This window comes from Kwoniella europaea, chromosome 3 (genome assembly GCF_036810445.1).
Source record: "Kwoniella europaea PYCC6329 chromosome 3, complete sequence".
NCBI lineage: Eukaryota > Fungi > Basidiomycota > Tremellomycetes > Tremellales > Cryptococcaceae > Kwoniella > Kwoniella europaea.
Window position 1 is genome coordinate 304,566 of NC_089489.1, and position 27,289 is coordinate 331,854.

Genomic DNA, 27,289 nt, shown 5'->3' on the forward strand with positions numbered 1-27,289 from the left:
ATGGTAAAGTAGAGAGACAAATTAGTCGACTTTATTGATATCGATAGGCTTGTAAGCTAATTGTGGAGTAGGCCCATCAGTGTGTTCGGCTCTATGACAGGAACAGAGTATCAGCTGATGGTAACCTATGATACGGTCGGTCCCAATACGAAATAGTCAAAAGACTCACTGTTCCTTCTCCGTCTTCTCCTTGTGATGTTTATCCAACTGAGCTTCAATGTATTCATCCATTTCATCCTTGTTCTCACTAAAAACAACAAAAACGTAATTCAGCAGTCATTCTGTGCACATGGGTTGACGATAAGGAAAACTCACAATGGTCTAGGACCCAAGGTCAACCTCATATCCTCTCGTGTTATCACCTCTTTCTCCAACAACAACTTCGCGACCTTCTCAACATCTTCCTTGTGTTTCGTCAAAAGCTCAGTCGTGCGGGTGTGAGCATCAACAACCATCTTCTTGACTGCCCTGTCTAACGCTTCGGCAGTAGCTTCGGAGAAAGGTTTTTGGAATCCTTCAGATTGTTGATCCCTTCCACCATAGGATATAGGTCCGATCTCAGGGTTCATACCGTAATTGGCACAGACCTCAAAGGCCATCTTGGTGATTTTCTGTAAATCATCTTGAGCACCGGTCGTAATTCGTCCAAAGAAGATCTCTTCTGATACTCTTCCACCGAGTGTCATACACATTCGATCGAGTAGCTGTTGAGTGGAGAACAAGAATCGTTCTTTTGGTAAATACTATGTAAGATATCAAGAGCACATCAGCATCAAGTGCCTGCAAAGCGGATACCACATAGCGAGATAGACTTACCTGAGCATATCCTAATGCACCAACACCTCTAGGAATGATCGAAACCTTCAACAATGGATCGGCATGTTCCAGATACCAACCACAGACAGCATGTCCAGCTTCGTGATACGCGACAGTCTTCTTCTCATCTTTACCTAACACTCTCGATTTCCTTTCTAAACCAGCGATAACTCTTTCAATCGCACCATCGAAATCTTCTTCCGTCACAGATTCCCCACCTCGCCTAGCAGCTCGCAGAGCAGCTTCGTTACATACATTCGCAATGTCCGCTCCAGAGAATCCAGGAGTGAGCAGCGCCAGTTTCTCAGCGATAGTTTCGGCCTTGAGTTCCGTCGAGAGAGTAAGGGGAGCAAGGTGAACAGCAAAGATCTGTTTTCTACCTCCGATATCGGGTCGATCAATCGCAATGTGTCTATCGAATCTTCCAGGTCGCATCAAGGCGTTATCTAATACGTCGGGTCTGTTGGTGCCGGCCAATACTACGACATGTTCATTGGTACCGAAACCGTCCATTTCAACTAATAACTGATTCAAAGTTGATTCTCTTTCGTCATTTCCACCGAAAGATCCACCCTTTCCACGAGATTTACCAATCGCATCGATCTCATCGACGAAGATGATACAAGGAGCATTCTTCTTGGCATTGGCGAATAAGTCTCTGACTCTAGATGGACCGACACCGACAAACATCTCCACAAATTCGGAACCGGATACTGACAAGAAGGGCACACCGGCTTCACCAGCGGTGGCTTTAGCTAAGAGGGTTTTACCAGTACCAGGAGGACCAGAGAGGATAGCTCCTCGAGGAATCTTGGCACCGAGTTTCTCGTATTTAGCGGGTTCTTTAAGGAATTTGACGAATTCCATAATTTCCTATTGTTGCAAAATCGAAATTGTCAATTGAAACTAGATCGCTATGTTAGGTCTAGGTCAACTCACCTCCTTAGCTTCGTCCATACCAGCTACATCCTTGAACCTGACGTTGACCTGTTCGTCTTTGTTAAACATCTTCGCTCTACTCTTTCCTACACCGAAAATCCCGCCACCTGGGCCACCACCACTCATAGCTGATCCACCTCGTCTAGCCATCCAGAGCAAAAGACCAGCGATAAGAAGGGTAGGAGCAAAGTGCATGATGGTTTGGAAGGTCGATATCTCTTCTCTGTACGATACTGGTATCCTCTCTGCGGCGGGGATACCAAGTTCGTCCTGGGTAGAGATAAGGAGAGACTCGAATCCTTCTAGAGAACCGATGGTGAATGTGTAAGGAGCTGGGCCGTGATCGGGTGAAGGGAGATTGGAAGATCCAGTAGCATTTGGTTGAGGTGATGACGAGGAGTTCAAGGGACTGTGCAAGTGCACTCTAACCTTGCTTCTGTTGACTACTTCGAGGGAAGATACCAAACCTCTGGCAAGGAGAGAGTTACGGCTACAACAGATCGATCATGATTAGCGATTTGCATTCCATTAGATCGGCCGATCAAGGAAGTGAAGACTTACAATTCCTGCCATGTGATTTCCTTGGTCCTCACATCATCAGGTTGAGTGATACTCCAAAGAGCATAGGTCGACAAAGCAGCAAGAAGCAGCTGGTTGGGTGTCATACCGCCAAATCCACCTGGCATTCCATTAGGTCCACCACTCGGTCCACCACTTCCACCCGATCCGCCCGATCCACCATTCCCACCCAGCCCGACCTTCTTACCAGCTTTGCCACCCAGCTGTTCACTCAGCTTCTGCCTCTTCGGTTCATCATCCTTGGGTGGTTCTCTCTGATCTTCAGGTCGTTGCTGTTCTTCCCCTCCTAAACCTGGTAAGCCGACATCAGGTTTCTTAGGTCCTGAGGGTCCAGAAGGAGGTTCCGATCCTGGTGGTTTGGGAGCAACGGTCGTACCGCCTTTACCACCGAACAAGCCTTCCAGACCAGCAGGCGGTGGTGGATTCCGAGAGGGTTTAGGCGATTGAGGGGTGGCGTAAGATCGGGATAATAATGGTCGGAGGATTGAGGAAGATGGTTGTCGAGGTAAACGACGAAGGGAGATCGCTCGTATTGACATGATGATGGGTGATATGAATGAGTCGGTCGGATGCGAAAGAGAAGATGAAGAGATCGTCTAGATCCTTTGGCTTATCTATGCAATATTCTTGATCAAGATGAATGGAAACAGAAGATGAAAGATCGGGAGATGGATGAGATGTTCAAGAAATCGAACAAAATGAAATAAATGAATTACGCGGCACCCACTCGATGTTTCGGCCAGAATCGGTCGCAGGATGAGAGTGAGTGGCAATTTCAATTTGCCACATGGTAGAACAGCGGAACTAAAACCACGTTGCTTGGGATCTTTAGCTCCCCCACGTCTTACCCCACATCTGCTGACGCGTGGAATGGGATGATGTCCTCGGTCACTGCTCAAGTAGCAAGCACTGCAGCTTCAACAAGTTAGCTTTGTCTCTTTCATCTTCCTTGATATAGGCAACATCGACGGGAGCTCATCGCAGGGCGTAGCCTCATCACAACAACTTGGTCGCCATCCTATCACCTTCATTAATCTCTTGAAAAATCCAAACCTTATCTCGTTCCCAGTCAAGCAAGATCAGACGGTCTTCGCCCCATCTGCCAAGATGAGGTCTTCCCTTTCCCTTTCCCCGCTTTCTCTGCTGGTGGTCCTATCGCTCGTCTTACTACCAATCACAATGGGAGTCAAAGAAGAGGATTTCAAGAAATGTTCCCAATCTTCCTTCTGTAGGAGATTACGATCCATCGCCAATAAGCAGGAATCAGCACCGAGCGATACCTTCACTTCACCCTATTCGTTATCGTCCCCTCAAGCTATCCAAGATGGAGCTTGGAAATGGCCATTGAGATCCTCTTTGTACCCCGAAATCAAATTCGAACTTCGTGCGGATGTCCTGGCTGAAGGTGATGGTATAATAAGACTTAGAATAGATGAAATTGGTTCTACAACCCCTTTTAAAAGATATAACGAAACTGCTCGCTGGGCATTACTCGATACAAACCCCCCTCTGTCTTCGTCAGCTACTGTTAAAACTACTTCTGGAAAAAGTGTTATCTCATACGGACCTTCGAGTTCGAAACTTTCCTTGGAGATCCAACATTCACCACTGAAGATCACCCAGTTGAGAAATGGAAAACCGGAAATAGTATTTAACGAGAGATCGTTATTCCACATGGAACATTTCAGGATCAAGGATGTCGAGAAGACCGAAGAAATCCTAAGTGAATCTGAACAAGTGGTTCTGAAAGGTGATGAACAGGATAGAAGTTGGTTTGAGGAGAGTGATATAGATGCGTTTGAGGAGACTTGGAAGAAATGGAAGGATAGTAAACCCAAGGGTGAGTTTCTCTTTTTGCAAGATGGCAAGTACTGATGATCATGGACGACATATATAGGTCCTGAAGGATTTTCTCTTGATCTTACTTTCCCCGGTGTCAAGCATGTCTATGGTCTTCCTGAACATGCCTCGCCCCTATCTCTTCCTGACACCTCAGGCCCAAACGCACATTACTCTGATCCTTATCGCCTTTACAATGTCGATATTTTCGAATACTTGGCAGATTCGCCGATGTCCCTTTACGGAGCTATTCCCCTACTTCATGCTCATGCCTCCGACCATTCCGTCGGTGTACTGAATCTGGTCGCATCCGATACATTCGTAGATGTCCGACATGACAGCGATGCCGTGAGGACTCACTGGGTATCAGAATCTGGTATTTTAGATGTCCTCTTATTACCTGGACCAAAACCTCAACAGCTCTTTGAACAATATGCTGTACTCACTGGACCTACATCCTTACCCCCTCAATGGTCTACAGCGTATCATCAATGTCGATGGAATTACAATGACGAAGATGACGTTTTGCAGGTTGATAGGAAGTTTGACGAAGCTGATATTCCCCTGGACGTAACTTGGTTGGATATTGAATATGCAGAAGAACATAGATATTTCGATTGGAATAATAGATTCTTCCCTGATCCCGTTAAGATGATTGATGCAGTCGCAAGTAAAGGTCGAAAGGTACGTTCCATCCCTCCATCCCTGTCACATATCGTGGAAATAAGCTGAACCGATTGGTTTTTGCCGTTTTCTACAATAGATGGTAGCTATCATTGATCCCCACATCAAGAAAACCGATTCGTTCAGAATATATTCCGATGCCAAAGATTTAGATGTGCTGATTAAGAAAGCGGATGGCAATAATTTTGAAGGTTGGTGTTGGACTGGAAGTAGTGTTTGGGTAGATTTCTTTAATGAGAAATCTTGGACTTGGTGGACGAAAATGTTCGATTTCAGAACGTGGAAGGTCAGTTTACTCTCAACTTGACTGGAACTCATCGGGACTTGGAAGCTGATCAAAGGAAATTTGTATTTCACTCGAATTTAGGATTCGACGAACGCGCTTTTCATCTGGAATGATATGAATGAGGTCAGTTGAACAACGGATCGTGAATTTCGGGCATCATAGCTGATGTTATATCGACATGGATATAGCCATCCGTATTTGACGGTCCGGAGATCAGTATGCCAAGAGATAATATCCATGCTGGAGGATGGGAACATCGAGATGTACATAATATCAATGGTATGATGTTCGTGAGTATCACGTTTCAACTCTCATCCACTTGGGCAATCGAGACGAGTACCGTGACTGATTTGATGCATGAAGCACAATCAAACTGCCCATGCGTTGATTGCAAGAGAAACACCGGCGAAACGACCTTTCGTACTTTCTCGATCTTTCTTCGCTGGCTCGCATAGATATGGCGCTATATGGTGAGCTGAGTTGCATGAGTTGACTATTAACAACAGCTGACATCCACTCGTAGGACTGGTGATAATCTTGGAGACTGGGGTAAGCTCTTCTCTACTGTGATCGCGTGTCAGCTCAGCTAACATTCATGTAGAACACCTGGCTGGTGAGACTGCCATGTTGCTCTCCAACAACATTGCAGGGATGGTTTTCAGCGGAGGTGAGTTTGCTTGATCACGTCCTCATCTCCGATTCAAGCGCTTTGACGAACTACCTTAACGTTGTTCACTATCTCTGTAGCCGACGTCGGTGGATTCTTTGGCAATCCCACACCCGAGCTTCTTGTAAGATGGTACCAAGCCGGGGCGTTTATGCCATTCTTCCGAGCTCATGCGCATATCGATACCAAACGACGTGAACCGTATCTATTCGATGAACCTATCAGGGGATATCTCAGAGATATTATCCGATTGAGATACCAACTATTGCCTGTGTGGTACAATGCTTTCCACGATTCTAGTCTGACCGGTGTCCCTATCATGAGGTGTGTCTTTGAAATTGTCTAATTGAAAACTGCTGAGACAAGTGCTAATTGGACGATCATTGATTAGACCTCAATATGCTGTCTTCCCTGAAGATGAGCAAGGATTTGCCATCGATGATCAATACTACATTGGTGATTCCGGATTACTCTTCAAGCCTGTTGTGCAAGAAGGTGCGGAGACAAGTCAAGTATACATATCTGACGCTCAGGTAAGTGACAATACATCGATTTTCGCTCGTATGAGCGGTACTGACCACATGATATGTTATTTCGTAGCCATACTACAACTACTTCACTCACCATCTTTATCCTGCGCATGCCCACCAGACTCTCACCCTATCCACGCCCTTGTCCACCTTCCCACTCCTCATTCAAGGTGGATCGATTGTACCTTCCAGACAGAGAGTCAGAAGATCATCGCCATTGATGTGGCAAGACCCATTCACATTGACCATTGCCTTATCGAAAGAAGGTAAAGCTTCAGGTCAATTGTACTTAGATGATGGAGTGTCATATGGATACGAACAAGGAGAATACATCTGGAGGAGATTCCATTTCGACGGTAAATCCTTGACATCAACTTCTAAGACCAATACTGCACCATCATCAGAAGAGAAAGGGGTAGTATCGTATGATGCAGAAAACAATAATTGGGCCCAAGCTGTCTCTCACGTCAACATTGAAAGTATCACTATACTTGGATTGGCCAATAAACCAAAATCAATCAAGGTCGGAGGACAGGAGGTAGATTGGGTGTATGAGAATGGAGTGGCTTCCAATGGGAAGAAAGAAGGGGAAAGCAGTTTGTTAAAAATCAAGAATCCTGGTGTAGGCGTGGTGGGAGATTGGGAAATTACGTTCAGCTAGATGGAACAAATAGAGAAAGAAATTGGACGAAATGTACAGCAATGATAGACCATGACCAGTGTAGTCGAGGATTTGACTGGCGATCATACAACGATGCAATGCAATTTGTCTTCTACTATCCCTTGACATGGCTAGTGCGCTAGTTGCACAATATACTCCTGGTGTGGTCGAGTATCGTCAGCGAACCACGTGGAATATTTTACGAACATGAACATGACGGACCATGGCGTATCCTGTCATTGCGACCAGAACAGCTATGAATGTCCAGACAGAGGAGCTAGAAGATAGTCAATCATAGGAAGACGAGCTCATAAGGAGGCCACAGTCTTCACGTCACAGTAAAAATTCTGTGCTCTCAAGCTATGAAGCTGAAAGCTCGTCAAGCATGACTGGCCTCAATATTACACAAAGTATGGTTATCCCAAGTCCCATTGGAGCTGCAACACCAGAAGGGAGTTGTAAGAAGCGGAACGCATGCCCGGACAGCAGAGACAAAGTAGACTGAAACACTAAGATCTAGCCGGACATACGAATGATATCACTGACACTGAACCGTTCCATTGAAGAAGTGTAAAGATCGACTTTCGTGTCATAATCATGATAAGCTGTTCAGTTAACCTCATCAGTTTTATGGAGACAAAGCTCAACATTCTCTCTCCCTCGAGCCTACCTTTGACTGACGAGTATGTAAAGGAACTAAAATGCTAAAATGCTACAACGAAATAATGGAATGCACACTTCCCACCCATTCATGATCCAGTCTTGTTTCACCCTGAGAAGCTTTTCCATTGTATTTCCCATTACATCTACAATCCATTGTCCTTCGACTTCAGCTTCTCTTTGGTGCTAAGGTGTTTCGATGTGTAAAGACAGTGCCCTCTGATTTGCAGCACGTATAACACTCTTCCGTCAGAAGGTTGTATTATTTTTTGACAGGTGAGCTTGTCATATCGAGAAGCAAAAACAGAAGATAAAGAGGGTCCAGACCTAAATCGTGAGGAGCTGACGTCTCCCTGATAATGCCAGGATCAAGGAAAGCCGAATCCCCCTTTTATCAGCGGAATGATCCATTTTCACAAAAAGCCATTCACTCAAAGGACCGTCGCTCCACCTATTACATGTTTCTACTCAGTTCTGTACACCAAGGAGCACAGTGTCATACGTTCACTGTCTCAATCGGAACCGATATCGATGAAAGGATGATTGAGCTCTAGGCTGGCAAAGCACCGGCGCCATGATCGGATAAGAAGGAGTCAAGGCCTTTCATCCTTTGGACTTCACTCCACTCCCCTCCCTTCTCTAAACAAGAAACACGTCAGGGGGCAAACAACCTTTGTATCGATGGCCCTTCTACGTAACTTCTCGCAAAGACATGGCCATTGCCGGGTCTCCATTCCAAAGGTATAAAGCCCACTCATTTTGCCTCTGACCAACGATGTTCATTGATCTCATAATTTTTCGCTTCCACACGCTCCATATCCTAACCATTATAGCAACTACTTTGACTAATCGTCGACCAGGGATACTTTCATTTACACAACATGTCCGAAGCTTTTAGAAGTCTCACCAAAAGTGTCAAATCTCGTAGGTCCATACAATCCCTGTGACTGGTGAAACCTTTGACGTACTGATTGTTCTCCGATTTAACCATGCATGTAGTAGGTTCGAAGGAAGGGAATGAGCTTATCGATCCTAAGGACGACTGGGGAGTCACCTCTTACGGTGACCCGTACAAGCACACCCCTAAAGAGGGTCAACAAGATTGGAAGACGCCTTACGCAGCCACTGGAACCAATAGCAACACCAACTACGAACCTTATTACTCAGCACCACAAAGTGGATATGGTTATTCTCCTGCTCCAACTCAGGGGGGATATGCCTACCCTCCTCAAGGTGGGTATACTCCAACCTATGTTGGGTATCCCACTACCCCGGCACCTAGTGATCCCAACGCTTCAGCCTATGGAGCTGGTGGAGGCTTTGCAGCCCGATCTGCAAGTACTGCGCCTGATGTGCGAACTGATACTCCTTATTCACAAGGAAGTGGCACTCCCTATAACAACTTTGGGCAAGCGCCTCCTGCTGGTTCAGCAACGGACCCCCCAGCTTATGATGCCTCCCATGCCACCGGGAGCTACAGTGTTGCTGGTACTGCTGGTGCAGCACAACACTATAACACTGACACCACCAATACGGGAGCTTAGTACTACCCATCCAGGGGCGCATACAATGGCGCGAGATGACATTGGGAAGAATTGAGAACATCATGCTTGAACACTATGGAATTTCTTCGCCTAGTACGCTCGCCAGTATGTATATCTTGAGCAAAGACCTTCCGACATCTTTCCCTTGATGCTCTATCATGTCCACAGGCCTGAATGACGATATCATATGCAAACTTGCATTTGCCAAAAGCTATTTCCGTGAAGGGTTTCAGTGCCATAGGGGTTTCACATGGTGGAAAGGGGAGACCCTGTCTATAAGGTTCACTCCTTTCTGAGCGCTTTCGCAACAGGTAAGAGCTTCGCTAAACCTTTGAAGTCCTGCTGTTCATGTTTCTCCGCTACAATATCACCTCGATCTAATCATGAGAGTCATCCTGACTACATGACTATATATATATAGTAAGTCTTCGTGTATCCCCAGGCCACTTCCTGTCTTGACCTTAAATACGCTTCATCCTTCTCTCATTCCATTTCGAATCAACCAGGCCATCCCAGCTCCTTCTGCCATCTGTATAAATACAATCACTTCCGTTTGGCAACCTCGACGTATAGTGTCTCACAGTACAGTGTAATCCACCATGGGCTTTTTAAGAAAATTGACCCACGAAGCCAAGGATACGTTTGACAAAATGACAAATGACCATTTCGTAGTTAAGTATACTCAGCCATTCCTTATAGTATGTCATAAGGTGATGGAATTCTAATCGATTACCACTTAGGGCACAAAAGTAGTAGACCTACTACTCAAAATATGGCTCCTCCTCCTGGTATGATCGTAGATTACAGCCGACAGGCCTACGATGCCAGTTCTGCTTATGGCCAAACTACCGGGTCATACGGGGGCTACGGCGCTGGTAGTCACGGTTCTTGGGGTGGTCAAGACCCTCCTGATGGCGGATACTACGGTCAAATATATGGCGCATACGGTGGTCACCAATACGGACACCCGCCTTTTAATGGGTATCCACCTCAACCTCCCCAAGGTGGACAACCATATTACCCGCCACCATCCCCAAGTGCGACCCACTCACCGTCCGATCAAAGCCCTTATCTCCCGCCTCTTACCCCCAGCTACGAACAAAGTACCCAAAATAGCGCCATGGATGATTCACCCACCGCACCCTCCACTCTCGGTGTGCCTTCTGCGTCCCGAGCACCCGAGAGAAGAAGCTTGTCTGCTGCTTTTGCTGCATCAGAGAACAGCGGCGCCAACTCTGGGCTCGATACTTCTTCTAGCTATTGTGCTGGGGGTGCTGCTCCTTCGCCCGTCAACTTCTCAGATGGAACACCGTATGATACTTGGGGTCAACCACCAGCTACCGGCCATACCGCCTTATGTCAGAATGCTTCTTCAGGTCATCCTGCAAGTGTCTTCGGCGGGGCTAACTCTGCTGCTAACAGTCAGACTCATACCGATGCTACAGCCAATAGAAGGAAATCAACAGATTCAATTGCCTCAGAGGATAGACCAACACCAGGTGGATGGGTAAGCACTGGTGAGTCGGTGTAACTGAGTTCTAGTGTAGCGATCTAGGTCGATTCACCTGCAGCTTATGAAGCCATTATGAGAGTATTCCAAGGTACTCGGGACGAGACGTGTTTATGTAGATTGAACGATGATTTATGAATGGTATTGAGCGATGGTCACCTCACAGCAAGTCGGGTCTACATTCGCATTGCTCCGGCTTGGCCAAGTGTCAGCTAAACATCATGCGTCAATCCAAACCCATTCTGCTGTTTGGCTAGGTGTTATCATCTATTGCGGTGATACATTCTGCTCTCCGCCATCGCGGTAAACATATATGCCTTGGTTGCGAAAAAACTTTACTCACGTATTTTGTGACGTGCTAAGAAGATAGTGTTGAAAACAAAAAAAGAATGAGTACGAATGAACATCTATGCAGACATGTCCCAATGTCGGTGTTAAATGGCAGATGACATATAATACATCCGTGAAAGTACGATACTGTACTGCCGAAGGTTTCGAAGAGTCCTGTAGTAATCCATCAAGGTATGTTATCCGTCTCACTCTCACTCCCACTAATCGCATCTGGGTCAAATTCCTTCTTCAAAACCTTGTACAACTCCTTATTTCTTTTCCATGTATATGTATTTCTAGGTATCTCATCCCAAAGTCGTTTCCTCTCTTGTTCCATGAGGAAATCCAATCCGATAATCTGTAATGCACTGCAAATATATCCTCTGTAGTGCCAAAGTCACACAGCAATGTCAACATTGTGCATTTGCAAAAAGCTCATCACGTCACTTCAATATCACGAGAGGAAATGAGGTAAGCAATAGTGACTTACTCGACAGTAGCTACTTTTATTCCCTTCTGCTCCGCACTCTTCTCAATACTCATCCCTTTCACAAAATCATTCAGAGCACCTAGTTGAGCAGGACTAGGCGATTTCACTCCTTCTGCCAGAAGAGCTATCCTCTCTCCAAGTTGTATTTGGCTTCCTGACATCTTCTCACCTTTATCTGTAGGACTCAATCTTGTTACCGGGGCAGAGTTATCCACGTTCGATAGATATCTGTTCAAGTCGACTTCGAACTCGTTGTCTTCAGCAATACGTCTTAGGGATTTATATATCTGTAAAGATGCATAAACGTCATTTGCAGCGTCTAAATGTGCACACAGAATGTCAGTAAAGGTACTGTACATTACTAGACTATCTACACGACGACATCCTGCAAAGCATGCGAGGACTTTGTCTGAGGAAAAAGCATAGAAGGAAAAACTCACAATCCTTCTGTTTCTGATCCAACCTTTCAAACCAATTCCCTTTCCTTACATCTAAGCTCTTATCCAGCCGTTTACCCAAATACCTTTCAGCCAATCTCGAAAGGCCAATCAAGCTATTTCCAGGGCCTGTACCTATAGGATCGACTCCTCTGGCCAAGAAAGAAAGTTCCAATAGTCCTTTTATACCTATATCGGAAGAGGATGTAGAGGTGAAATGTTGAGGGAAATCACGTAAGAGTTTTTGACCGTCTCCCCTTACTTGTACACCGAGTTTGTATATGGTAGGTGAACGTAGTATCTCGATGGCTTTGGGAGGTATATCTGAGATATGAAGAAAAGCACAAGGGATAGTCAGCCATCATCGGATCATCCGTGTAAAAGCAGGCGAACGACAACCCCGAAAGGAAGACGGGATGAAAGAGGATCTTCTCAATATGTGCTACCTTTCAAGTAATATCTATGATCCAAAGTCCCATTCCTCGATATCCTTCTGCCGATACAAAAGTAATGGATAACAAAACCCCACTCACCCATCTTCTCCCCCAGATGTACAAGAACCACCAATCTCTCATCCGCAAACTGCATCAACGCTGTTCTCCCCTGTCCAAATACATACCCTCCTTTCTTCTCATCCCACGTCATTCCAATTTTCACATTTTTTGTTGTTCCATCAGGTTGAGAGATTTTGTACGTTCCTGCAGGTGGCCATTCCAGATCGAATCCCAGTATGTCCCCTTTCAAGCATCCCAATAGATCATTTGCCTCTTCGATGGAGTTGGTATAGGCTATCTGAGGTTTCGGGGAATACTGATCGTAATGGAATAAAGGCGAATCCAATGGTTTATGAGAATGAGATCGAGATTGGAGTTTACCATCATTTGAGATTACTTTGAATGAAACGCCTGACGATGTTTTGGTGTCGGATGTAGTTGTAGTCATATCCTGACCTGGTGATTTGGATTGTTTGTTTTCATTAGACTGTGATCGAGCAGGAGCGGGGGCAGGATTGGATTTTGATTTTGGTTTAGGAGGATGACCATAACCGAAATGTAACTTCCCAACTTCTTCAGCTAAGAGATCCAGTTCTTTATCCCTATTATAGTCAACTGTAGAGGGTGCTCTAGATGACGAAGATGTGCTATCCTGACTTTCACTTTGCTGAGTCGAGCCTGCCTCAGTCGATGAATATTGGGCTGTATATCTTGGTTGGGAGGTAGGAGGCGCAGTACGCGTGCGATTGAAGAAGGGGTGAATAGGTTTAGAAGGGTGTGTCTGGCTGGATCCGATCAGCTGACCAGGGGGAAGTTCTGTCAAGGTTTGTTTGATAGGAGTAGGGGTGGTACGTGGTAATGGAGATGTATAATGGGGTACAGCTCTCGGTCTGGATAATGTTTGAGGAGAGGGAGAGGGAGTAGATGAGATCAATATTGGAGATGTCGATGATCCAGAGGGCTTCTGATCTTTCGTAGATGTAGGAGTCTCGAATGTATTTGAGCGTATCGATCTGTAGTCAGAAATAAGGTGGATATCAGCTTGCGCATCATCAAGTTCAGGTGGTGAAATCAATGGTAAAGCGCTAAGCTAGTTCAGTTTCATCCGACTTACCTGACTGTCAAAGGTTCTTTAGTGAACACAGCTTTACCTTCCCATACCCCTATACCCAGATCCAGATCGAGGTCAATGACCTTAGCTGTATTGGTGATATTCTTATTGGGAGTCACAACGTTCTTGCTGGACGATGCCATTTCGCTCGAAGACAGTTTATCGGAGACGTTGGATATAGGTGAGCCACTGTAGTGACGTCTTGACAAGATACCATGTACGCCTCTGTTCAAGATAAGACTATGGCTAGTCTTCCAAGATGAGCTAGACATCTGCCATGGTGCGCTGAAGAGATCTGTAGGAGTGATAGATGTAGATTGAATAGGAACTTTTGGTCGGTTGAGGTGGACTCGCTGTCGAGTGGTGATCGAGGTGATGGTTTGTTTGGTTCTTCCGGCGGAAAGGGGGACGATCACCTTCATCTTGCTTTCTTTTGATATTCCTCTACGGTCTCCCTCAGCATGGAGACCACTGAAGAGATGTAGAGAGGATGATTGAGAGGAATGAATGCAGAATACGAGCTGATCATGAATATATATATGCATGATATATACGTATCGATATACGAGCATCACATCACCATCTGGTCCTAATCCGAAACGACCATTCTTCAACCGCACAGACCCCCGTTCCTAGTTGGTATGCTGTTATTATTCTTGAAACAACATTCAATCACTCTTCACTCTTCACTCATCTCTTCATCTTCACCCCCACTTGCTCCCTCAGCCTCAGCCTCAGCGTCCACCAAAGCTTTCCATTCAGCTTCCAAGTACTTTTCCCCACCTTCATCCACCCTGACTTCCCTTTTGGTAATCTCAATGATATCGTACGCTTCTTTCCCTTTCCCTTTGATGCCTAACAGTACTTGAGCGTAGGCCAAGGCAGCTTGAGCTTTCTCATAAGGTGTCCTGCAGACTCCCCTCCAAGCATTGTATATCTTCTTCAAACCGTCAGGTTGTACGTTGTTGTCCTGCAATGAAGTGAAAACTAGGTTGAATGTATTAAATGTCGGTTGATACGATTTGATCTTGTTTAATATTCCATTCACATCTTCGCCAGACTTTAGAGTGTTGATAATGTAGTGTCCAAGTACATCCCCATGCAGCTCCGGTACATGCACACCCAATTTCATCGATTCTCTCAAAATCACTTTCCACCTTTCGTCCAGATGGCCGTCAGAATTCTGTAATTCGTTGTCTATCCATAATTTCCATATTGATATAACATCTTCTCTTTCTTCTTCGGAGACACCAGATTTCGTAACGGCTCTAACAACCTCTTCACACGTCTTACAAAGTCCCTTCGTATCGGTAGAAAGTTGTGCTTCAGCTGTAAGTCTGTGTAGTTGAATGGAAGGATTCGAAGGATAAATAGTAGCGTATGATCGGGCAATGACCAAGTCCGGCGAAGAAGAAAGTTGTGAGAGATGTGCGATAAGTAGTGATAGGGGAGGATGCAAAGATGGTTTGGTGAGAGAGGACAAGATTGAAAAGAGATATTCTCGCTACGAACAATCGTCAGCTCAGCGACTCGATACCGGCATGAAAGTGAACATACCAATTCAAGGTTCTCATCCAATTTGCCTATTTGTTCGATCAACCACAATCCCATCACTTCTACCCATTCCTCATGGTGCCCTTTCACCTTGATTGATTTCCTAATTTCTTTACCGATTCTTCCCAGTTCCTCGACCAACTCCACTCCGTCCAAGACAAATTCGCCTTCTGGAATAGGATCATCTTCAGGATTATATTCCCTATCATATAACCCTTTGATCAACAATAGTAATCTCGCTTTAGCAGCCATCCTCGTGTCGTCTCCTTGTTCGCATATCCTCTGTAAATCCTCGTAAAGCACTTTAAGACATTTGATTCGTAATGGTGAAGGATAACTCCTAAATAACTGAATAAGATTTTCTCTAAATCCCATACCATCCAATTTCTCTTCTTCGGTAGAGGCACAAGTAGCAGGTATCGATTCAAGTGCAGACGATAAAGCTTGAATGACCAACTCTCCAGCTAAAATCGATTTTCTAGCTTCTTCACCTTCTAATCCGAACGCTCCTTCTCCACCTCTCAGAGCATCCTGATCTATCTCAGCATCTTCATCCTGTGAGTGGGCATTTTGATCTTGATCTTTGATACCTAACAGTTTCCATCTCCTACGTAATGCTTCTACCCAACCTAATTCAAGTTTCACATATTCCCTCCATAGATCCCTTGATTGAGGCAATAATCTCAAACCGAGGAGTAAAGTAGTACGAGCAGGGTCTATCCCTTCTATGGCGAATCCCGGTGCATGAGTAGTGGATGATGAAGCGGATGGTAAGTCGAGTTTGGATGTGGATGGTATGGATTCTCGAGGGAATGGTGAGCCTGGATGAAGATGGTAGTATGTCTGTAGGAGATAGAGGGTCGAAGAGGTAGGATGATGTTGTAATGCACTGAAATACAAAGATATGACATATCAACATTGTTCTGTATGACCTGAAGACACTCGTTAGTACAACTAACCTGTTTAATCCTTTGCCTACGACCTTCCTCATTCCCTCTCTACTTGCAAACTCCACATAAGCCAACCATGTAGCCAGATCACCAGGGAATTTCGCCGTAGCTCTCTTGAGGATGTAAAGTGCTCTTCGAGGTAGTGAGAAAGAGGAAGCAGAAGGTGGAGGGGGGTTAAGATGGTAGTCTACGAATTATGCCCAGTCCAGTCGCGACATCAGCTCACTTGAAGCACACTAGAGTGACTATCCCTCCAGCTGGGTGCTAGGGCGATTTGACCACTCACTCAATTTCTTATATCTCACTTTCCTCAATCTCTCGAGGTTGATCTCGTACTCTGCATATTTGAAGAAATCCTCTTTACGGGTCACCCGTCGGACTAAAGACGTTTCGAAGGCGGTTCGTTTTTTGGTTATTTGGTTGATCTCGCTCTGTAGTTCGAGTATAACACTCAGATATCAGCAAACTATCTTCAGTGATCGATCTCTGACAGATTTTCAAGAGTTGAGAATGCTGGTATTCATATTAACGCTATACTGACCTTGGTGAATAACCCTTTCTCATACAAATCCTTCAACTCGGGTAGAGTAGCTTCCAGTTGAAATTGTACTTTGTCCATTTTGTGGGATGTCTAGACTGGCGATGCTGTTTTGTAGATTGAAGCCTCGCCTTAGTGTGCGCTGGTCCGAATGAGTTCGCGTACGATGTATGATGGCGAGACTTCAAACAGGTTTGGCATCAACTGGAAAGACCAACAAGATGTTCATTCACGCTTGACGATCTTCAATTTTCAACTTTTCTCGACCAACTTTTTGTGTTACGTAACCAGTCCTCCCAGCGAAAAACTCGTAAAAGTCAGAGGTACAAACCGAATCTCTATCTGTCACTTTTGGCTATAGATAACTCTTGACATTCATATCACAAGACAGAACAGCTTCCTCACCACCCACTCCCTTGGAGATCTGCATCCCGAATACAAATCCCTACTGTACATTCCTTGTAACATACCTTCGTCGAAGATGAACCCCACCACATCCCTCCGTCAGGCTTCCCGATCCATCCCCTCATCCTCCTACCCACCTACTAAATCTACAGGCCGTCAACTATCCTCCCAAACACTCCGATCACTCATATCTCTCCATCACTCCTCAGCAGGATTCATGCACAACCCCCAGGTCGATTTGCCCGTGGGATTCGACAACACATTCCGATACACACGAGACGAACCAAAATACAAACGATATGGTGAATTCAGCTCAACTACTTCATACAATGCTTCCTTAACTCCTCCAGGTGGGTTGGAAAGCTTGGTTGAGAAACCACGATCTGCCGAAGCTAGGGGGCTGGAATTTAGAAGAGGAAGGAATAATTATCTCGATTTAGATACGGCCAAAAATGTCGGATTGACATTTAAGAAAGTTTATGATATTTGGTCAGATCGAGGTTCAGGATCGGATACACAACATTTGACGGAAAGGGAATTGAGAGTACAGGAAGCATTATATGGAACTTGGGAAAGAGGTAGTCAAGGTATGAATAGTAGGATTCAACCTTCTTTAGATGGGATATTGGAATTTGTTGAAGCTAAGGGCAAGACTGTAGGGGAGTATGCGGAGGAATGGAAAGTGAGGGATAAGGAAGGTAGAGAGAAGAGTACAGAGGATGGTCAGTAGTTTATGTATCGCCAAAAATGTGGAAACAAGGTGAAGGAGATCGGTAGATTGCGATTCTAGGAGATTAGAAAGAACTGTATGATGCAAGGATTTAGTGGGAAGGAATATTCATCGACCTTATGGAGAATGCGTAAAGTTGAGGTTTTCCAACAGAAGTCTAAGCCAGGTAACAGTTATTGTAACAATCAAATGCCCCCATCAACTAGACTTTTATGCATTTATACTATATATTCCCTCTGATTGCCTGCTGCTGTTAAGTTCTTCCACACCAGTTTCGTAGATCCACACATCTACCTATTGCGTTGCACTTGAACCTGCTGTACCCTCTTATCACCCCTTTCCATCCTAGCCTTGAGCTTAGCTTGTCTCTTCGATTCCGGTTTGTCCTCTCCATCTGCAGCAGCAGCAGCATTACCTTGTGCTTGCTGTTGTTGTACTTGAGCTTGAGGGTTTTTGGGACCGAATATTCCTGGGAGGAACATCGCCAGGATGGGACGGATGGTCGAAAATAGCTTGTATGAGGCGAAAGCGGGGATCTGTGGGATAAAGGGTTAACATGTGTGTTCAGAAATGTCATATAGTGGATCTGAAGGGAGAATACATGACTATGCAATGCACTGGAAAAGGAGAGCAGGTGTTGATGGAAGGTCATGTGCTTAACTTACCAAAAGAGATAACCACCAAACCCAATCTCCCAGTATCGCAGAACCAAGTGTACATATCCAAGTCATATAGATCCTATGTCATGAGTCTCAATCAGCACCGTATTATATCATGTCAAATACTATTTATTGGCAGAAATACAGAGGGAATAGAAAGGTCATACAAACAACACTCACAAATCCCATCCCAACTCGATCACACCCTTCCCACCCAGATCCTCACCCACCCTCACTCCAGCACCAGCACGAGAAGGGGTACCGATCGTCTTGAACCATCTCCAAGTAATTACAGATCCACCTACGAATATCACATGAAGAAAGATCACGAATTTACGAGGGGTGAATGATTGGGAAGTCAACAGGGATAGTAAGAGTCGAAGAAGAACTGAGAGTGACTAGATCACCATACGAACATCAGCTATATACATCATCACATTGAACAGCACCGATTAGCTTAAAGTAGAAGGCAGGAGTGACTCACGTTGACTATCAATAGACCCAATTCAAGATTCTTCAGAGCTGTCTCGTTGGCCGAAGCTATTCGTTTGGAAGATGCGTTGGCCTGAATGATAATAATACGTTAGTGAGCTTGATAAATTACGATAGACTGGCGCGAGGCTTTGTAAGCTTACCATTGTGCCAGGTGCAGCGTGTGTTATGCTTGCCTATGCACCGATCTAAGTGAAGGATGAGGATGAGGATGAAGATGAGTGACTCTGTTCGAAAGCTAAGTTAGTTGAAGTAGCAAAAGGAGTGGAGGCGGTCCGAGCGTCAAGTCAAGGAATTTCAACAAACAAAATAAAGCTCATTCCATCTTACTTGTACAATCCTCATCTGAACGTTATCAGAGTTTCTTCAATATCAGCTCCACACCGTCCGCCGTGTGATGCTCTTCAAAGCATGCGTATCACCTCCCTCCTCCTCAAATCATCTTCCTCCTCTTCAAGATGGATAGCCCGTCAATCCCGCGACCCATATGTCAAATCTCGTTCTGGTTCGGGCAACTCCTCTTCTGGGTCTCAGAATCAACCAGCATATAGATCGAGATCATCATTCAAACTTTTATCTCTCGCTACCAAATATCCATCTCTCTTAGGTCCAACTACAGCTGGGGATAAAAAGGTGATCGTCGATCTGGGTGCAGCTCCAGGAGGATGGTCCCAGGTCGTATCGCATTTGACTAAAGGACGTGGTAAGGTATTTGCATTGGATATATTGGATATAGAACCGATCCCTGGTGTGGAAGTTATAAAAGGAGATTTCTTAAGTGAAGAAGTGAGAGAGGAATTGAGAATACGAACAATACATTCGAAACCCACTAGTCAAAATCAGCATGAAGACCATGACAAGGACAAAGTAGGTGAAGAATATACCTCTACGTTTACGTCTACGACTACGCCTCAAGGAATGGTAGATTGCGTGCTTAGCGATATGATGGCCCCTATGACGGGAAATAAGACGAGAGATATAAGTTTGAGTCTTCAACTCTGTGCGGCTGCTACGGTATTTGCTAGGGATGTACTGAAACAAGCACCGAAAGGTGAAGAAGTGAGGAAAGAGAAGGAGAAGGGGAAGAAAGTCTGGCCAGGTGGAAATCTAGTGTGAGTGATTGAGCAATTCTGACAATAAACCACTAATCTGGCTCCGAGGTATGATGTATTGAACGAGGTTGAGATTGGTATTTGACGTTACTAAGAAGCTGACATGTACCTTCCTCAGCATTAAATTCTTTGCCCATCCCGATATGGACGAGTTCCGCTCTTTGGAACTGGACCCGTGGTTCGGCAAAGTAGTAGTGGAGAAACCAAAGGAATCGAGATCAGGTGAGTCTACTCTCACCACGGAAGAGCTTTGTCTATTTTGCTATTTCCATTTATTCTTGTTGCACTGACCGTCTCATTTCATTACAGAGTCGAGTGAGGCGTACTGGGTCTGTCTGGGATATAAAGGTGATCCTACATTACGATGATCACGCTCTAGCACACTCTCGGGCCAGTGGACTTTGATCGTCTATAAACGGGAATGTCTAAGATAATGTCCATCATAACACACGTTATATGGACCTACGTGAAACCCTAAAGAATAAATATGGATATGGATATTTGATCATGATATACCTGAATCTCACCGCAATATCCTCAAGCCTACCCAGCCAAGCAGTACCAACGATGCTAAACCCTCAAGCTTCGTATTTAGATCCGGCCTATATCGTGAAGAGGAAGAAGAAGAAACTTTGAACATCTACGATATATGGAATCAATGATCAGTACCTCTCGATTTCACGCACTACCTCAATACTGTCTGTTGATTAGGACGCGATTGGGTATATCATATGAAAGGAGCGTCCACTCACCTCACCAAATATCACCCCATCTTTACCGCTCCTGAATCTCGGATCACCATACTCCATCAACGTACCTGTAAATTCCGGCAAAGACACTACAACCGTTCCCGATCCACTATCACCGTATTGACCATCTAAACCAATCGAGGTGGACGATGAATTTGGGGATGATGAAGAGTTTGGATCGATCGATCTCAAATGATAGAATGACATTGAAGATGAACCACCGCATTTGGAAGATCCTGATGGATCACCTGTACAGTTCATATTGCATGATGAGGAAGAGGATGAGATGGATGGGGTGGTTATGGTGGAGCCGCAGAAACACGCGTTACCATTTTCTATAACAATATGGGTCAGTCTTGGCTGTTGTATGAATGGATATAACGAAAGGTAGATCAGGAGGATGGTTATCAGATTGTGTACGTTGGATGTACGATGGGAAAGAGATCAAGGCGAAAATACAGTTTGAATGAGGGATGGAGTGATGAATCCAAAAGGAAACAGGGAGCAACCCACGAAGTCCAGCATAATGATATTGCGAAGCTGCACAGGCTGTTATACACAATACCGGCGTAAGTTCGTCGGAAGTTGCATCTATCACAAGAGATGAATCAGCACCTAGCCAACCTCTTATCCTCTGATGGGACATCAGACATCAATTGTACTAGACAAGATAGTATTGTCCAAATGTTACACTCACAAGTGGTATTCAATGCTGGCATTCCATTATTATTCGGTACACAACCGAAATATGTCCAATCGTCCGGTATATCACCTACATTTTCTGCAGAGTTGGTCGATGATGATGATGTTGCTGCTGCTGATGATGAGGGTCTAGAGGTGGAAGAGGAGGATTGAGCACCAGCAATGGAGGAACTGCCAACTTGTGAGACTTGCGATTGTTGTTGTTGTTGCTGCTGCGAGGTCTGTGCGTTATCTTGTGCAGTGGTGGAAGGTATGGCGCTAGAAGCAGGTTTGGACGTTTGAGTGACAGTCACTGCTTTAGATGTTGACGCAGTGGTAGACGGTGTAACGACGGATACAGCCGTAGTAGTCACCTGTTGAACTACCGTAGCTGTCGCCGTGCTAGGACTAGGTGTGGATGTCGATGTTTGAGCTACTTGGGTGGTGGTAGTCACTGTGTCCGTATCAGAGTCTGAATCGGACCCAAGTCCAGACCATGGTGACCAGGAGGATCCTGACCATCCACTTAGACCGCCGAAGAATGCCATCTTGCTGCCAGATGATGATTAGAAGGAGGGGAGGAGGGAAGTCGGCTGGTACGAAAGGATGGGAAGAAGTTTGTGGAATGAGCGAAGATCAGTCGAAGATGGTACTGATCAGGACAATGTGATGCGAGTCGATGTTGTATTCGCTGTCAGTCTGTCGGTGATATGAACGAATGCAATCAATGAACTAATGAATGTGTTAAAACTGATAGATTTTTCGATCTTTCTATATTCATCGTTTTGGTTCGACTTGGGCTAGATCGAACGGTAAGCTTAAACCCTACTGGAAACGAGAAAGACCAAGCGTGAGAAGTGTTAGAACGTCCCGAAGGATGTTGATGGTTTGACCCATGACATACTGTACTATGTTAGTATGGTGTATACACTATCATCACCTCGGTGAGGAGAGGAAGGAGGAGTCACAGTCAGTACTGTTCAGAGGGATTCCTTTGTCAAGGTACAAATTGTGTGAGCACCGACTACTAGAGCAAACCTGATGTTAGCCTCTGCATCCGAGCTGTAATTCTTCATCGGCCCCTTGAATAGCAAGATAGTGGGGAGAAGAGAAACGGACAAGGGGATGATTTGCGTCTTGTGTGATTTATATACAAACACACACAAACACAAACATTGCTTCAGACTTGAGGAATGGTATAGCCGAATAGTACCAACCTGACGACCATCACTATCACCGTTATAAAGGTACCTTTAAGCTTGTGAGTTACATTCCGTTGGACAGATGATCGTGTCGAAGGAAACAGCATAAATACTGGTGAAGTTTAGATGCATGTACCGTCCAGTCTCTGTCTTGATCACAGATATCTTATGGTCGACCTCTCCTGCAGATCGATCGGACATGTCGTGATCTCCATCACCATGGATCTGCCTCTACGTCATACTCAATAATAGTCGCGATGACACCCAAAGTCTATTTCGATCGAGCTGTCTGGTGATTACTACTCTACATACATGACTGACAGCGTATCAGGTCTATCCCATTTGTACTTTATACTCTCATACAGCTAACAAGGATTCCTGCATCACCTACCCAAGAACTCACAATGGCAAGCTCAAATTCCAAACTACCAATCTTCATCGCATCCGCTATTGGTGCACTCGGTGCAGTCTACATCGTCTCACCCAAGAATGAGGTCTCGGGAATGACCAAACCTGCCGAAGCTCCAAAGGACGGTAGAGGTCAATCTGCTATAGATGGGAAGAACAGTGATCAGTGGGTGTGATTTTATCTGCAAAAAACTTGGGTATATGTTGATGTAATCTCATTGCCGTAGATCCCCATCCGTCAACTCACCTCATCCTGCTCTCCGATATGGTGGTGCCGCACCGGGTGATCCAAAGTCCACTACTGTAGCTGGTCAACCTGAATCATCTAGGAAATCCCATTCAGGTGAGCGATACGATTCCTCCTCCATCTTCACATCTACCCTGGAGACCTTCCCAGTGTCGGTCCTCTCGCTTGTGAAAGCTTGCATACCTTCTTCCTCGAGTTTGACTATACAGCCTTGGTAGGTACTATAAGGCATAGTTTGCTGACTCTTCTATACCTGATACAGCCGAACACGATGTCAAGACTCGAGACGATCCTTCAGCAAGTGGTGGTGTAGGTCTGGCAGAGATGAGGGAGAGGAAGATGAAAGGTCAAGGATTACCTAGCCCCCAAGTGAGTGATGCTTTACTACGATCGTACCTCCCCCCTCTTGGACTCTCGGACGAAATCTTGCGATTTTTGAAAGGCTTTCAAGAGAGTGTCGGGATCACAGTTCACACTACTTCTGAGGATGGTCGAATGACTAATTTACCTTGCCTTCATAGGGAGGTGACACACCAGCTCAACCTGTCAAAGCACAAAAGGGCTACAACGAAGGACAAGGACCTCCTCACCCTGATGGACCGCATGAGAAAGACAAGCAATCTTCTAAAGGCGGTTGGTCATCTTGGTTCGGTGGAAAGTAATTTCTGTTTAAGGAGAGGAGAGGGATCTGATTATAACTTATGATTGATATGTGTAATGGGTAAGAAGTAACAAAGCATGAATAGTTGAACTACTACCGAAATATGTCGAGTGAAACCTATCTACTTCTCTACCTAACAGCTTGTCCATGCGCTGTCCAATGGAGTCGCATTCCATTGATGGTCTAGGTATGTTTGAGTAGCGGCAGATGACCACACTCAAACATGTGTCACCCCATCGTTTTGAATAAGCAAAATATCACTGATGTAGGTTCCACACTGTAACATACGAACTACCCCTTATCTCTTTGGGATGGATCATACCATACGAAGCCTGTCAGGACACGTTGCCTCTCATTGACCATCTCAGATGTTACGATTCATGTGCGATTCTCACCTCCTACAAACGTGTCTTCCTTCCCTTGTTCGGGTGATGGAAGGTAGCAATATGACTGGTTCTGATGGAACATCCACTAGTCCTGCGTGGAGTGCACTTAAATCGTCTCGGGCTCTGAGCTCGATCAATACTCTCTAACATACACACCGATCGCACAATCCCACGCCCCATTATCTTCTTCGACATATCAATAAATCTTCCAAATACAACGTCTACTTCAGCCACACAAGACATGTACATCCTAAGTGTACTCCATAGTACCCTCTTCGTATCTTCATCTACCCAGCCAAAGTCCAATGTGGACTCCCAATCGCCGCTCCCTCCATAGTGGAAAATGGTGTTTCATTTGCCGTCAATTGTGCATGCATCACTTATTGTGATCATTTTAAAGTCGGCCGATACTGTACATGAATGTCTAAAAGGTCTATTGAGATCTGATTCCAGATGTATGCATTGCTGGTAGAAAAGTGTGCAATTTCGTATCGAAATTTCCCGGGGCAAAGTTTTGGTTGGGCAGACTATGATCTACGCTCTGTGATTCTCTGTCCTTGCTTTACCTACCTACCACGGATGCAACCAATATTTGTGCTAGTTTTCCTACCACATTAGGAGCCTCACGACGCAAACCAGAGGATGCATGTGCCGTATTGGTATAACAGATTGCAATGTTCTTGAATAGCTCGGCTATACAGGAAGGGAAGGGTATTATACAGTATTTGCGCAAAGTGGATGGTGAGTGACCTTGAAATTTGTACTTTTAGGCGTTACATCTGCCATGCAGCTTCTTACTTCACAAGATGCGTGAGTGAAATGATAGCTCTCTCAAGAATACGTCACTCATGTTAGAAATCGTTCGATGACCTTCGCAAAGGTGTTGGTCGTTAACACGTTCACCAAGGAACAGGATACAAGGTGCTCGTCATTCCGAGGAAGACTCAGTCTCGGGGCTGGTTGGTCACAGTCTAGACGGTTTTTCTATAGATCTGAAACACCCATCATGATCAAGAGTCTAGATCACGTCTTGTATTGTCAAAAGATGGCGAGAGAGCTTGACCTCCTCTTGGCCGTCTCATCTCTCCTCTTTCTGGCCTTGGACCCCTTCTCTTGGTGAAAGGACGGACACAGGGCTTCTTATGTACAGAAAGGATAATGTGAAACCCCCCAAATGCGCACTTGGCTAGCACACTCACAGCCAAGGAAAGCATATAAACCCTCTTAAATGGTCACTCAATATACTATCCAGCTAAGCCCATTTCTATTTGCCACTCGGAAGCTCGACGTCGAGATCACCGACACAATCCTGCCGTCCTCCAATCAATACATCTGATTATCACAAGACCATGAGGAAGTTGAAGAGGATCTTCAAAAGCAATGATAATGGTGAGCATGGGACCATACGAAGACGGAACACTTGCTGATCTCACCGATTGCCATCTTTCTTAGGTTCGAGCTCTCGATCGAGTACGGTAGGCAGCTCGATAGCCAGCAGCTCTAGGCAATCTACGTTTTCCCAGATCCGTTGTGAGTTCTCCCCTGATTGAACATAATGTGAAGCGACGTGCTGAGGACAACAACAACTTTCAGCAATCAGCGGACAGCCACCTTCGTACTCGTCTCTTGGATCTAGGACCCCCACCCTATCCCAAGAACAAATCAAAGATCTGTATCCCTATCCCATCTTCGCAGCAGATCATCACACTGAGGCTATCGACGTTCGAACCATCGATTTGATGGCACCACCAAAAAGCGGACACTGGCATCATGCTGGAGACTCTACCCACCCAAGTGCAGACACATTGTTGAGGGAATCATCAACGCCATACGCCACGGGGGTGTCTACTGGAATATCTCAGTGGATACCGATTCTGTCAACAACTCTGAAGTACCTCCTTTCAATTTCTATGAGCTCAAAGGAAGTATGAAAGAATATACAGACTCTCACATTCAAATTGCTAAAGACTTGATGCCTCGATTTAGAACAGAAGCCGAGAAGATGTGGCAACCAGATCCATCGAGTGTCAACCCTCCATTGACCAAAGATGAACGCACGATCAAGTGGAAAGAGATGCTTGACACCTACGCTAGCGCATGTAAACAAATTTGTGATGCTAATCCTGACGTCACATGGAGAAAGCAAAAAGCCTTGGGTCATTGGTTGGCGTTCGCGGTCGACGAGAAACCGCTTGACATGGTCTCTGACACAGATGCCAAGTCGGGCTCTGCCACTGCTACCCCGCAAAAGTTTGATATCGAATCTGCAACTGCTCTCAATCACCTTTTACGGGATATGAACAGTCCCGAAGATCTAGAAGCATTCTTGCAAGATCCCTCCTCACGTTTAGAGGATAGCCTGATTAGAGAATGGACGGGTCTGAAGGGGAGATTCCCAAATATCGAACATTCAAAAGACCCAGAAGCCAGGAAGACATTGTCTTCGTTTGAGGAAAGGAAGATATTGCTACACAAACTTCTTTCGGAAAATGAATAATGCACAATGAAATGCCGCTCAACCCTTGAGAAGTGGTCAGTTGGGCTCCGGCATAGCTCAGTAAGTTAATCGAGGCGGATTTTGGTGTTTAGTTTCATCTTGATAACAGTATTATCAAACGGTCCGATGCACCATATGTTTATGCTCGAATGAATATCAGTAGATATATTACAATGTTTGTGTCTGTCTGTCCTTTGAGCCCAACTCGGCTCCCTTGCCCATTCCTCCCTGAACTTCAAACCCAGACGTCCACCAAGAACGATAGCATCCATTTTTTACATGAAACCGGTCCGAAAAGAAATGATTTTTTTCCTTCATCCTTCACCTCGCCTGATGATTATACGAACACCGCTGTTGGCCTCGTCACATCGGTTCGATTGACCTCATCGCTCGGGATGTTACAGTATGAATCATTGTAGGTGTCGCTTGCTGAAAAGGTAT

At 45.2% G+C, this 27,289-nt stretch overlaps 12 protein-coding genes across 12 annotated transcripts; 7 read left to right on the forward strand and 5 right to left on the reverse strand.

Annotated features, from left to right (window-relative positions):
- Nucleotides 1–21: 21 nt before the first annotated feature.
- On the reverse strand, nt 22–2,873 carry V865_007967 (uncharacterized protein; the record flags this gene model as incomplete). The annotated part of the gene is made up of 6 exons (XM_066231709.1): nt 22–91; nt 170–247; nt 316–743; nt 817–1,689; nt 1,756–2,245; nt 2,317–2,873. The coding sequence occupies 6 exons, from the start codon at nt 2,871–2,873 to the stop codon at nt 22–24; spliced, it is 2,496 nt and encodes an 831-aa protein (XP_066087806.1).
- Nucleotides 2,874–3,441: 568 nt separating this feature from the next.
- V865_007968 (uncharacterized protein) lies at nt 3,442–7,001 on the forward strand (the record flags this gene model as incomplete). The annotated part of the gene is made up of 11 exons (XM_066231710.1): nt 3,442–4,174; nt 4,232–4,857; nt 4,937–5,143; nt 5,225–5,266; nt 5,332–5,433; nt 5,507–5,613; nt 5,667–5,692; nt 5,745–5,810; nt 5,891–6,134; nt 6,202–6,343; nt 6,411–7,001. The coding sequence occupies 11 exons, from the start codon at nt 3,442–3,444 to the stop codon at nt 6,999–7,001; spliced, it is 2,886 nt and encodes a 961-aa protein (XP_066087807.1).
- A 1,541-nt stretch (nt 7,002–8,542) lies between these two features.
- On the forward strand, nt 8,543–9,205 carry V865_007969 (uncharacterized protein; the record flags this gene model as incomplete). Its single annotated transcript, XM_066231711.1, has 2 exons — nt 8,543–8,585; nt 8,661–9,205. The coding sequence occupies 2 exons, from the start codon at nt 8,543–8,545 to the stop codon at nt 9,203–9,205; spliced, it is 588 nt and encodes a 195-aa protein (XP_066087808.1).
- A 772-nt stretch (nt 9,206–9,977) lies between these two features.
- V865_007970 (uncharacterized protein) lies at nt 9,978–10,853 on the forward strand (the record flags this gene model as incomplete). Its single annotated transcript, XM_066231712.1, has 2 exons — nt 9,978–10,712; nt 10,761–10,853. The coding sequence occupies 2 exons, from the start codon at nt 9,978–9,980 to the stop codon at nt 10,851–10,853; spliced, it is 828 nt and encodes a 275-aa protein (XP_066087809.1).
- A 379-nt stretch (nt 10,854–11,232) lies between these two features.
- V865_007971 (uncharacterized protein) lies at nt 11,233–13,999 on the reverse strand (the record flags this gene model as incomplete). The annotated part of the gene is made up of 5 exons (XM_066231713.1): nt 11,233–11,428; nt 11,536–11,854; nt 11,976–12,296; nt 12,506–13,479; nt 13,581–13,999. 5 exons carry the CDS (start codon nt 13,997–13,999, stop codon nt 11,233–11,235), a joined length of 2,229 nt encoding a protein of 742 aa, XP_066087810.1.
- A 257-nt stretch (nt 14,000–14,256) lies between these two features.
- On the reverse strand, nt 14,257–16,700 carry V865_007972 (uncharacterized protein; the record flags this gene model as incomplete). The annotated part of the gene is made up of 5 exons (XM_066231714.1): nt 14,257–15,081; nt 15,135–16,020; nt 16,091–16,268; nt 16,368–16,512; nt 16,623–16,700. 5 exons carry the CDS (start codon nt 16,698–16,700, stop codon nt 14,257–14,259), a joined length of 2,112 nt encoding a protein of 703 aa, XP_066087811.1.
- Nucleotides 16,701–17,100: 400 nt separating this feature from the next.
- On the forward strand, nt 17,101–17,754 carry V865_007973 (uncharacterized protein; the record flags this gene model as incomplete). Its single annotated transcript, XM_066231715.1, has 1 exon — nt 17,101–17,754. The coding sequence occupies one exon, from the start codon at nt 17,101–17,103 to the stop codon at nt 17,752–17,754; it is 654 nt and encodes a 217-aa protein (XP_066087812.1).
- Nucleotides 17,755–18,044: 290 nt separating this feature from the next.
- V865_007974 (uncharacterized protein) lies at nt 18,045–19,051 on the reverse strand (the record flags this gene model as incomplete). The annotated part of the gene is made up of 5 exons (XM_066231716.1): nt 18,045–18,290; nt 18,420–18,492; nt 18,594–18,811; nt 18,898–18,978; nt 19,049–19,051. The coding sequence occupies 5 exons, from the start codon at nt 19,049–19,051 to the stop codon at nt 18,045–18,047; spliced, it is 621 nt and encodes a 206-aa protein (XP_066087813.1).
- A 265-nt stretch (nt 19,052–19,316) lies between these two features.
- On the forward strand, nt 19,317–20,385 carry V865_007975 (uncharacterized protein; the record flags this gene model as incomplete). Its single annotated transcript, XM_066231717.1, has 3 exons — nt 19,317–20,017; nt 20,136–20,239; nt 20,327–20,385. The coding sequence occupies 3 exons, from the start codon at nt 19,317–19,319 to the stop codon at nt 20,383–20,385; spliced, it is 864 nt and encodes a 287-aa protein (XP_066087814.1).
- A 155-nt stretch (nt 20,386–20,540) lies between these two features.
- V865_007976 (uncharacterized protein) lies at nt 20,541–21,995 on the reverse strand (the record flags this gene model as incomplete). Its single annotated transcript, XM_066231718.1, has 4 exons — nt 20,541–20,657; nt 20,770–21,101; nt 21,280–21,357; nt 21,464–21,995. 4 exons carry the CDS (start codon nt 21,993–21,995, stop codon nt 20,541–20,543), a joined length of 1,059 nt encoding a protein of 352 aa, XP_066087815.1.
- Nucleotides 21,996–23,053: 1,058 nt separating this feature from the next.
- V865_007977 (uncharacterized protein) lies at nt 23,054–23,966 on the forward strand (the record flags this gene model as incomplete). Its single annotated transcript, XM_066231719.1, has 4 exons — nt 23,054–23,223; nt 23,285–23,400; nt 23,567–23,673; nt 23,826–23,966. The coding sequence occupies 4 exons, from the start codon at nt 23,054–23,056 to the stop codon at nt 23,964–23,966; spliced, it is 534 nt and encodes a 177-aa protein (XP_066087816.1).
- Nucleotides 23,967–25,700: 1,734 nt separating this feature from the next.
- Nucleotides 25,701–26,848, forward strand: V865_007978 (uncharacterized protein; the record flags this gene model as incomplete). The annotated part of the gene is made up of 4 exons (XM_066231720.1): nt 25,701–25,740; nt 25,804–25,881; nt 25,945–26,145; nt 26,214–26,848. The coding sequence occupies 4 exons, from the start codon at nt 25,701–25,703 to the stop codon at nt 26,846–26,848; spliced, it is 954 nt and encodes a 317-aa protein (XP_066087817.1).
- Nucleotides 26,849–27,289: the final 441 nt, after the last annotated feature.